The sequence below is a fragment of the Sitodiplosis mosellana genome, unplaced genomic scaffold (genome assembly GCF_009176505.1).
Source record: "Sitodiplosis mosellana isolate CC-2019 unplaced genomic scaffold, AAFC_SMos_1.0 Smas_scaffold_6207, whole genome shotgun sequence".
NCBI classification, from domain to species: domain Eukaryota; kingdom Metazoa; phylum Arthropoda; class Insecta; order Diptera; family Cecidomyiidae; genus Sitodiplosis; species Sitodiplosis mosellana.
This window is the reverse complement of record NW_022601448.1, coordinates 1-11,394: the sequence shown is the minus strand read 5'-3', so window position 1 is coordinate 11,394 and position 11,394 is coordinate 1. Positions and strand designations below refer to the sequence as shown.

The following is an 11,394-nucleotide window of genomic DNA, read 5'->3' as shown; positions in this document are numbered from 1 at the left end:
GGACCAGCATTTCCTACTTGTTTCCCCTTTATACAATGTTTTTTATATACTTACTTACTTATTCATTGCTCATTTCATTCCCAATGCTCGAAATTCTTACTTTCCATTTATCGTATAGACCAACAAGACGTGGCTAGGTTTCTCATTGAAAATGGCGCTGATATTAACGCTAAAGCCGAGGACGGATTTACTGTACTTGACGCAGCTGAACATGGTCATGACGAATGTGTTCCGAGTTTTATCATGGATGATCAGTCTGGAAAAACAGCTCTGCACGTTGCGATTGAAGCTGGTAAGTTATATTCGGTTCGATAAAAAAAAAAAGGATAAAATTCAAAATCTCAATTCATCTATACAAATTTGCATTAAAAAAAGATTTAAAAAAATAACACAATCCACGATTGTTGAATAATTAAAAACAAAAACTTTGTTTTTAATTATTCAATATTTGTGTCATTTTGTGCTCAAAAACAAAATTCAAATAATAAATCCACGATTGATCTATGGAACCAATTCAAATTTACTTTGATTATTTTTTTTTCCCATTTCTGTTCGTAAAACATAGGCTCAAAGACAATGGTCGAGTGTTTGATAAACAAATCAGTGGATGTCAACATTAAAGATAGCGACGGGAACTCGGCACTTATGCTTGCTATGAAGAAAGGTGAGCTGATTTGAAACTTTCATTCAACACTTGAATTGAATTCGACGAACCAATTTTTAATACCTTTTTATAAATTGTGTTTAGACAATGACGAAATAACTGAACTCTTGATCCAGAATGGTGCAGATTTGTACTTAGCGCAAGAGAATTGGGGACCAGCTCTCTTTGGTTGCATTACACGTAATTACTATGGTAAGACTAATTTGGATTAGATGCTAGATATGTTCTTGAGCCTAGGGGAATTTAACTCTTACGAGTACAGCATGTTTTCTGCCAGTTTGCTTGATTCGCGGAAGTTCGACGCGTTCGTTGTACGTACTGACGCGCACGGTCACAAGTTTACACAAGTTTGTTTATGGTTTTGCGCGTTTTTCAAGTTGTTATTTGACAACTAAAACGCGTTTCAAACCTAAAATTGGTTGTTTACGTGTATAAAGATTCTTCACATCCTTTCCAAAAGTTCAAAGATTTGTATAATTATAAAATGGACAAAGGAAATATTTTTAAAGAGCTGGAGAAAGTGTTGGAAGAAAAAGTTAATCCAGATATAAATGGAACGACTGATTGTGCGCGTCGTCCAGCTTCATGTTTGCACACGAACTCGCACAAGTTCGCGCATGTTGTTTTAATACAGAACTTGTCAACTGAGTGGAATCATGCAAGTTCTTTGGTGAATGTAACAATTTCGTGCGCGTTTATATCATTTTTTTACAAGTTTTCACGTAGTCAAATCCCCCTAGTCTTGAGCATGAAATAAATTCATACAAAATCATCTTTGTTCTCAAATTGGAATTTTTAGCTAGTTCAAGTGTCATCGATGCACTGGCTGAAAAAGGCGTACACATCGAACAAGATTGGATTGTTGCGCTTACAACTGCTGTTGAAAATGGTAAATGTTGAACATTGACGCTTTTTAATCTTCATATATTCTAATTTACACTGTTTTGAAATGAATTTGCCTCCATTGATCATACAATATCTCGAATTAGCCAATCATTCGTCGTATATATTCAAATTTTGTTCTATTTTCGAAACAATGTAACAGATGATGCAAATGGCACTAAGATGCTATTGAAAAATTGTGCTAAAAGTGTGGATGATCTGAAGGATTTGCATTTACTTCATTTGGCCGCCGAAAAAGGTAAATTTTGTGATTTGTTTCTTCATAGCCTATCACACACCATACCACGAAAACACATTGACGCGTAATAATTATTTGTTATCATGATTTAAAAATGTATTTGAATTCTCTTCCAGGCAACGCAGATATCGTTGGAATCCTTCTCGAACAGGGTGTCGATGTCAATGCAAAAGAGAGTGAAGGATGGACACCGATTCGAAGTGCTATTCATTCCGGTAAATACCTGGACTTCTACCAAATAAATAACACCAAAGAAATTTTTCTATATTCATTCTATGTTGACAATCGTCGATCTATTCACAACACAGATAATGGCGATATCATCCGAGTTCTGATTGAACATGGTGCTAATATTTCAACAGACGAATCAGGAAACACAGCGCTTCACCATGCCGCTTTCTTTGGTACTTGTCAATATCCTTAAACATTCAAATTTCGTGATTTAAACCAGAGATGGTTGATCGTTTACCGCAAGTGTATGGAAATGTGTATCGATATATACTTAAACGTTTACCTTTGCGTTGAACGCGCGGAGCACATGCGTCAACTCATATTTTAGTGAGAGCGGACGCGTTATTTAACGCAAAGGTAAATCAATGTAAATATACCGTACTGTACCGAGTACAGTAAATTCAACGAATTGATATACATTTACTCCATCTCTGATTTAAACACAGCCAATCTTAATTTTATACATTCTTACTCAAGGTAAAACCAATGCAGTTAAAGTTCTCCTTGAAAAAGGCGCCAGATTCAATGCTAAAAACAGTATTGGTGAAACACCACACGATTTGGCTTTAGCTAAAGGTAAATTGATCCAAATTCGTTCTTAAAAACTTTCGCTAAAATCAATTCAATCATTCTAAACAGGTAACACCGAAGTCGCTACAATTCTTGAAGAAAAAGACGCCCAACTGCATGCTAGAGACTATCGCGGATATACACCATTGCACCGAGCAGCATCTATGGGTAAATAATATCTTTTAGAAGTATTCTGTAATTTTCGATTCAACCAAGAATAATCTTCTGATTTCAATTGAATCTCAATCTAGGTGATGCAGATAGAGTGATAAACCTCATCGAACAGGGTGCGGATGTCAACGCACACGACATTCATAATAATACACCGCTTCACAGAGCCGCTATGAGTGGTAATTGTCATTGATTTTCACCTTGAAACGAAATATTTGCACACGGTTAATGATTTTTCCATCTTCTTTCTCGATCGCAGGTAGTGCAGATGTCGTTAAAGTCCTCATCGAACACGGTGCCGATGTGAATGCAAGGGATTTATGGAAAAATTCTGCGCTTCTAAAGGCTGCATGGAGAGGTAACTGCTCGAAAGGTTTTGTCCAAACTAGAACAATTCGTTTAAAATTTTATTATTCACAATCCAGGCAGTGTTGACATCGCTAAAATGCTCATTGAACATGATGCCGATCTCGATGCACCAGACGATTCAGGAACTTCGCCATTGCACATGGCTATAGTTTATAGTAATTATCCAAACTTATGCAACAAAACCAAAGCCACTTTTCAATTTTGATTCATTTACAAAACAGGTAAGGAGGATGTGGTGCGACTTCTCATCGATAGCGGTGCCAATATCAATGCTATAAACACTGGCGGAGAAACACCACTTCAAACAGCTATCAATCATGGTATTAGGAATTAACACATTTTCAAAGACTGCTGCTCAAGTTTTCATGTAAATTGAATTGATAAAATTGTTTTGATCTCATTGTTGGATGCAGGTGAAACCAGAATCGCCAGAATGCTCAAGGAAAAGATCGCCGAAGAAAACAAGGACAGTGATAGTAGTGACGATAGCGATGACACCGATAATAATAACGCCAATACCAAAGATGGATTTCAATATACACCTCTACATTTGGCTGCAGTGCACGGTAAGTTTCTGAAATCTTACTGAATCGAAACAATCGTTTAATTTCGTTTCATTTAATTCAATTTACAATTTAGGAAACATAAATGATGTCAGAGAACTCATCAAACAAGGAAGCGATGTTAATGCTAGGAGTTCTTATGGATATACAGCACTACATTTTGCTGCGAGGTTTGGTAATGGACTACTAATTTCTATTTATTTTTCGTTTACAAGATTTATATTTACTTACTTGTTCACTGATCAATGCTCAATGAATTTTGCTCATTTGGAATGCTTAGTTTGAAACCAAACCAAACACTAATTCAGTCTGTTCATCTTATTGCATGTATCATATAGACCACCCAGACGTTGCCAGAATTCTCATTGAAAATGGGGCTGAAATCGACGTTATGGGCCGGTTTGGAAATACTCCGCTTGAATTTGCCGAATCGAGTATGTCTCAATCCTTATAAGAAAAACCAAAATAGCATTCGAATCAAAGGATTCATTTGAAATTTAGGTCTTTCAGATGTGGCCGAAATCATAAAAGAAGCTAAAGAAAAGCAGGCAAAGAATGGAAACTAGTGGTGCTTTGATCCAAATTGATAAACAACCTTTGCTAGGGCATTTCATCGGAGCAACATCGACATGCCGTAATACCGCATAAGTTTCCCCTCAATTAACTTTATCGTTTACTCCAATCGTAACAAAAACAGTCTAACTTTGATTTTATGTATAATTTTGATTTTTTTTCATTTGTATTTCCATTTTTATTCTGGTGTCGCCATAAATTTGATGCAATAAAATACTGAATAAAGCTCCAGAAATAATAAACTTTTGATTTATCTCAACGCATCAATATTCAATTGAGTTTTCTCGACCTACGTAGACGTGCGAAAACTTGAAAATCCAGATATGTGAAGAAAAAATTGTCAGATGTTGCAATAAATGTTCAAAACGTCGGAAGCTGCTATGAAAAAATGCTTTGGAAAAAACAAAGAAACAATCAAACTTAAAAAAGCAAATCGATCTTACGCGTTCCCTATTCCCTGTGCATCGGACTGTTTTTAACGCAAAAAAAATAATGACTGCGTCCTCATTGCATTGGCATCATTCTGATTTGATGAGGAAAGGTTTATATCGATCATCGACTAAAAAGATGACTTTTTGAAATCATCATCGTAGTGTAATAAAGCCTATTTGTTACAATTTTGTTCGAAATGAAGTCGAAAAACGGATCAATCAATCAGAAATAAGTGGTACACCGAAATTTGATTGTTTATGCAAATGAAACGTACACACAAGCGATTCGTACGAGAAACTGGGGAATATTTGCTCCTATACGGAATAAACATAGAACACTCTGTATTGGAGTAAACGTGTGTGCGTTCACTCCAGTTCAGAGCGGTTTTTAAACTTACTAACACATGCGCAAGCTTACTAGTGACTCAGTATTGGATTAATGTGAATACGTTTATTCCAGTGTGGTACAAACCAGCGTGCTATGAAATAAATGTATGCGTCTTTTTTCCCCTACTGAGTGACTACCAAGCTTGCGCATGTGTTAGTAAGTTGAACTACCGCTCTGAACTGGAGTGAACTCACACACGTTTACTCCAATACAGAGTGCTCTATGTTTATTCCGTATATGAGCAAATATTCCCCAGCTTCTCGCGCGAATTGCTTGTGTGCACTTTTGAGGTGATATTCCATGCCAGCTACATTTTTGTGGTGTAAAGTACCTCACAAAGGCTTTAGAGTACGGAATCATATTTACTTCACATCACAAAATAAGGTGAATACTGAATACGTTGAAAAAAGACATAAGCGAATCTCATACGAAACCAGAGCCGTACTTAGTAACACTTTCCATAGAAAAAGAGACAGCTTCTCAACTATTCTTTTAATTTCAATGAATGTACACACGAAAATAAGTACCTAGAATCTGGGTTACATAAAACAGAAAGAAATTCTGCCACTGTCGCATTTTGCACCAACACAACCTATATCTATGAGTGACATTGAGAGTATTGTATGTTTCACAGACTTCATATTGGAAAAAGTATTCGTATTTGTGTGAGTAAGATGGAGTAGGTTTCAAGCAGTGAGCAAATCTTCTAATAATTCATTTATTTCAACTGAATAACGATCACATTGTCTTTTGCAAAGTTGTATAGTTCGACAAACATAAGTTTTCGGATGGTTTAGCATCTCAGCATTTCGTATGCACGGATATATCCGAGCATATCGACGACGCAAGTCACTGTATAAGTGGCGTGCGTCAATGCGTACAGCTACATCGACTACACACAAACTCTGCGCTCTCTGTGAGATGCTAAACCATCCGAAAACGTATGTTTGCAGTTTGATAACACCAACAATTTAGTGTCTCTAAGTTTGTACCATAGGTGTTAATTTTTGTAATAATTATTCGTTTTTTTATTCATTACTTTTGTCATATTTATTCATTTATTCGTTATTCGTTCTTATTCGCGAATAAGAACGAATAATTATTCATTTATTCGTGAATAAGTTGTAATAGTTATTACTTCTTACAACTTCTTTTTCAATTTTCATTCGTTTTCTTATTCGTTTCTTATTCACTTCTTATTCGTTTCATATATTATTCAATTTTTATTACATTTCTATTCGTTTCTTGCATGAATAAATGAATAATTATTCGTTCTTATTCGCGAGTAAGAACGAATAACGAATAAATGAATAATCACATAAAATGAATAAGTAATAAAATCTTTTATTACTTATTATTTATTCGTTACACCTATGGTTTGTACACATATTGGCTAGAAAATGAAATGGGGTGAAGTTGGTGCTCTATATATATGAAGTGGGATTTTGTATGCAATTATCACTTTACGTGCGTAAATCTTCAGTAGATTATAATCAAGAAAAAGAGTTCCTTTTGCATTGACGTCTGACGTCGTATCAAGAAAAATTGAACCCATCCGCGTAGACTCTATACTCTAGAGTGAACCAAATTCTTCTTTCACTCGAAAGTGAACAAGAGCAACCAACACTGTTCAAACCAGATTGAAATTTAGATTTTTTTTTAATCATTTATTCTGTATAATTTATTTTCATTCTTGGATTTTGCCCACGGCATAAAAATCGCGTTCAAAACTAGCACGGATGCACGTTAGAACACAAAAATTTAATGAAAAAAATCCACTCCATATCAATACCTATATCGTAAGCAATTAAAAAGACAAATAACTTGAGCTGTTTTTTGACAGAATAATAATCGATGGTCGAACAAAGCAACAATATTGGTTGGTATGGTCATAGATGGACAAAAAAATGTTTTGAAATTAATATTCTACACTGCAATCGAAAAGGGGAACCGAAGGAAATCATCCGATTATTCAGCTATTCGTCACCTGAAAAATACACATCGATCAAAAAGATCAAATCAATTTCTTATATTGTGAAGAAAATATGCAACATTACCATTGTTAGTAGCCAATTGAATCTATTAAAATTGATCTGCAATATTAACTTTCTTTCCTTTACCGATAAAAAGTCCAACAACATCATTGTGACCTGAAAAATAATAATACAGATCAATGAAAAAGATCAAATCGATATCTTATTTAGTCAGCTTTACCATTGTCAATAGCTACTCGAAGAGGAGTCTGATTCGAACTATTTTTAGCATTAACATTTGCTCCTCTACGGATGAGAAGTTCAGCGACATTCTTGCGATCTGAAAAATAGCACAGATCGATGAAAAAAATAAAACAGTCTACCTATTTAGTGAGAACAAATAATCAACATTACCATACAAAGCAGCTAAATGAAGAGGTGTGTTTTTCATCTCATTTTCACTATTAACATTCGCTCCTTGACTGAGTAGAAATTCAGCGACATTCTTTTGACCTAAAAAATAATTTTGACGGATGAATAAAATCAAGTCAATCTTTTATTTCTCCATAGAAAATTCGCGCTCGAGCATAGTAAACGTCGACACTAAGAACGGTTGGTCTGACGCTCTGTGTATACAGTATAAGGCAGAACGACACTACTATATGCGCGCGACGCTTCGTCACACACAGTTCGTTATAGTGGACGCGCTCGAAGAGTGTGCAAAGGGGAAATAATACATACATACGGCGCTCTTATATGAGAACGATCTGTGTGACGAGGTGTCAGATGAGCGTCGTACGTATGTATTATTTCTCCTTTGCACACTCTTCGAGCGCGGCCACTATAACGAACTGTGTGTGATTTACACACAGAGCGTCAGACCAACCGTTCTTAGTGTCAACGCTTACTATGCTCGAGCGCGAATTTTCTATGGAGTTTAGTGAAACTCATAAAATCTCGTAGAAAGCATTTTTAAGGCGTAGAAACGTTTATGGACACCATTCCGGAACACAGCAATCGTGTAATGTAAGCTATGTGTACACGATTTATGGTGTGGCCGAAAAATCCGATATGCAATTGAATCCTACCATATCGTGTACACATAGCTTACACATTACACGATTGCTGTGTTCGGGAATGGTGTCACGAGATTTCATGAGAAGTGTTCAAAGTTACCATTGGAAGCAGCTAAATGAAGAGGTGTCGCATGGAGATTATTTCTATAATCAACGATGGCTCCTTTTCGGATGAGAAGTTCAGCAACATTCTTATGACCTGAGAAATAACACAGATCGATGAAAAAAGAGATCAAATCAATCTTTTATTCAATCAAAATCAATATTCAACATTACCATGGAAAGCGGCATAATGAAGAGGTGTCTCCTCCGAATTATTTAAAATATCAACTTCGGCTCCATTGTAGATGAGTTTTTCAGCTTCCTTCACATTACCTGAAAAATAATGCAGACCAATGAAGTAGATTGAACAAAGCATTTTTTAAAACATAAATACTCAAAATTACCAATCACAGCAGCTCTATGCAGAGCTGTCTCTCCATTTATGTCTCTTTCGTTTACTAAAAGGTGAAAAAATTGTAGATCAGTGAACTGAATCGAAAGAAAATGTTGCGTACAGTGACGCAGTGTGCTGTGTGAGTGAAACTTGATAAAGAAATGGAGCTTATCCAATTCTTACCGTTTCCCCCAGATGGTGCTCCACTCAAATCCACGATCAGGAACTGTGGAAATGAAGCAAAGGGATTAAATTGGAATGGAACAACGGATGAGATTGTAATGGTTTTCAACTGTTTTTCATTCGAGTAAAAGTTTCCGATGGAAATTATTTTTGTAGTGGAAGTTTTTTTTCAATTGAAAAACTTTAAAATGGACATTTTTTAGTTAATGAAATGAGTTTCGAAAAAATTATCACAAATTGTCCACAGAAAGAATCGAATGTAAAAGATTCGATCCAAAATTTATAAGTGAAAAAAATTCCAAGCAACATTAAAATTACAAATTTCAAACTAAAATTGTCGTCTCACCGCCGATACCACCAAGCCAACGAGCAGCAGTTTGAAAGATCCTTGACCCAGCATTTTTCCAGCTTCGAACTATCAAAAGTGTACTGTAAACGTGTCAATTGAAGAAAATTGACGAACTGTTTGATGGACAAACGAATCGAGCACATCTTCTTATATACTTTTCAAGTATGGTCACATCAGCAATAGATTAATGATATTATTTAATCCACATACAAAGACAATTCTAATTGAAGCTCACAAAATATTATCGCACACATTTTTCAAGAAAACAATGTCAAACAATTGGTGGAATTACAACTCCACCTGTGCACGTGTGCAGAAGTTTACGTTCCACATCCTATGGATAGTATCGAAAATACGTTGTTTACGTTCATTCAAATTTAAGCAAATATTTTTCACTCTTGAAATGTTGAGTGGTGTTTATTCGATGTAGCTATTTGAATATGAAAATGTTCACATCTTCGTGGCATGCTAAAAACACGTTCCGTTTCAAAGTCGTTTCAAAGTTAAAAAATAACAACAGATGGATCGTCGCTTACATGATGTAAATGTGAAAGCGTTTGATCAAACGATATAATAATAATAATAATATGATATTTATTTAGATTTCTCCATAAAACAACGTTACAGTTTTTACATTGGTTTCATTAATAATTTTCTAATACATAATTTTTTAATTTATTCTCAAAAAATTTTATCGATTCAACTTGTCTAACTTCAGTTGGAATGGCATTAAAAAGTTGAATTCCCCTGTAGAACGAGGCATTTTGGCTACATGCTTTAGTAGCATTTGAGACTGATATTGTGTTTGCTTTTCTAAAATTTCTATTGTGGATTTGCTGTCTGTATTCTATTCTATCAGTTAGGTATTTTGGAGCAAGGCCATTCACAAAAAATAAACAAATAATAATGTTCTAAAGATTATTTGTTGCTTTACATTCATAAATTTCAACGAATCAAATAGATAATTAACATTAGTTTCACGATTTACACCCAAAATTTGTCTCATACATTTAATTTGCAAGTTTTGAAGCCTATCAATATTAGACGCACTGGACAGAAATAGGATGGACGCACAATAAATGAAGTGTGGTTGAATGAGTGACTTATATAAATATTCTTTTTGATTTTTGTTCAATTCATTTCTTAATCTACTCAAAACGCCGCTTTTTTTGCCAACTTTTTTACATACATATTCTATATTTTTGTCAAATTTAAGTTGGTCATCAATAATAACTCCAAAGTATTTAATTTCGCGCTCTATATCAAGTCTAATGTCATTTATAACTATATTAATGCTACTTCGGTCAATCGTCTTATTAGTGATTATCATGGCTTTGGTTTTGCTAATGTTCAATTTCAGTTTAATTTGGCACAGCTTATCAAATAATCTATCTAAGTCTTCAATAAATTTTTGAATTGCTTCATCAATGTTATTAGAACACATATACACAAATGTATCATCGGCAAACATTTTTATAGCGCAGTGTTTAATACAGGAAGTTATGCAATTTATATACAAAATGAATAGTAACGGGCCCAAAATGGATCCCTGTGGTACACCTAAGCTGTTTTCAAGTGGTTCTGATGTTACGTCGCCAATTTTTACTATCTGACTTCTGTTTGTTAAGTAGCTCTTGAACCATTGAAGCGATAAAGGTTTGACTCCGTATTGCCTCAATGTTTCAATAAGGAGATTTGGATCGATGATCTCAAATGCACGTTGAAGATCCAACGAAACTACGATGATAAATTGCGATTTATTTTGTGCCTCTCTCAAGTCATATAGCACATCGTTGATTGCTGACTCACACGAATGTTGGGCTCGAAATCCCGATTGACATTGATTGAGAAGATTGTTCGACTGAATGTACTCATTGAATTGTTTGTGTGCTAATTTTTCGATGACTCTTTCAATGGTAACATATTTATTGGGCGATACTCTGTGTTTAGTACAGTACCGCTTTTCTTCTGAATTGGCAAAATTGTTGACTGTTTGAGAGCCTCCGGAAAGATCCCGCTGTTGAACGATTCATTAATGATACTGGCTAATTGTAAGCCAATAACAAAGATCGCATCCCACAATACGGTTGGTTTGATGAAGAACTCGTCGGTGTTATATTTCAGCTCTTTGATGCACGATTTTATCTCTGTCAGTGAAACATTACGAAATTCAAAAGAGAGATATTCGTCAACAATGATGTCATTTTCGTGATTTCGAAGCGGTATGCATTCATTAATCTGGACAATACTGGACACAAAATACTCGTTGAATTTGT

General features: G+C 35.0%; 1 protein-coding gene across 1 annotated transcript; it reads left to right on the top strand.

Annotated features, from left to right (window-relative positions):
- Positions 1 to 118: 118 nt before the first annotated feature.
- On the top strand, positions 119 to 4,524 carry LOC129577716 (ankyrin-3-like; the record flags this gene model as incomplete). Its single annotated transcript, XM_055465217.1, has 17 exons — positions 119 to 292; positions 566 to 664; positions 749 to 856; positions 1,464 to 1,553; positions 1,710 to 1,805; positions 1,922 to 2,020; positions 2,114 to 2,209; positions 2,514 to 2,612; positions 2,676 to 2,774; positions 2,858 to 2,956; positions 3,037 to 3,135; positions 3,203 to 3,301; positions 3,368 to 3,466; positions 3,560 to 3,712; positions 3,786 to 3,884; positions 4,048 to 4,143; positions 4,211 to 4,524. Coding segments are annotated over 17 exons (1,769 nt in total), but the record flags the coding sequence as incomplete, so codon positions are not given.
- Positions 4,525 to 11,394: the final 6,870 nt, after the last annotated feature.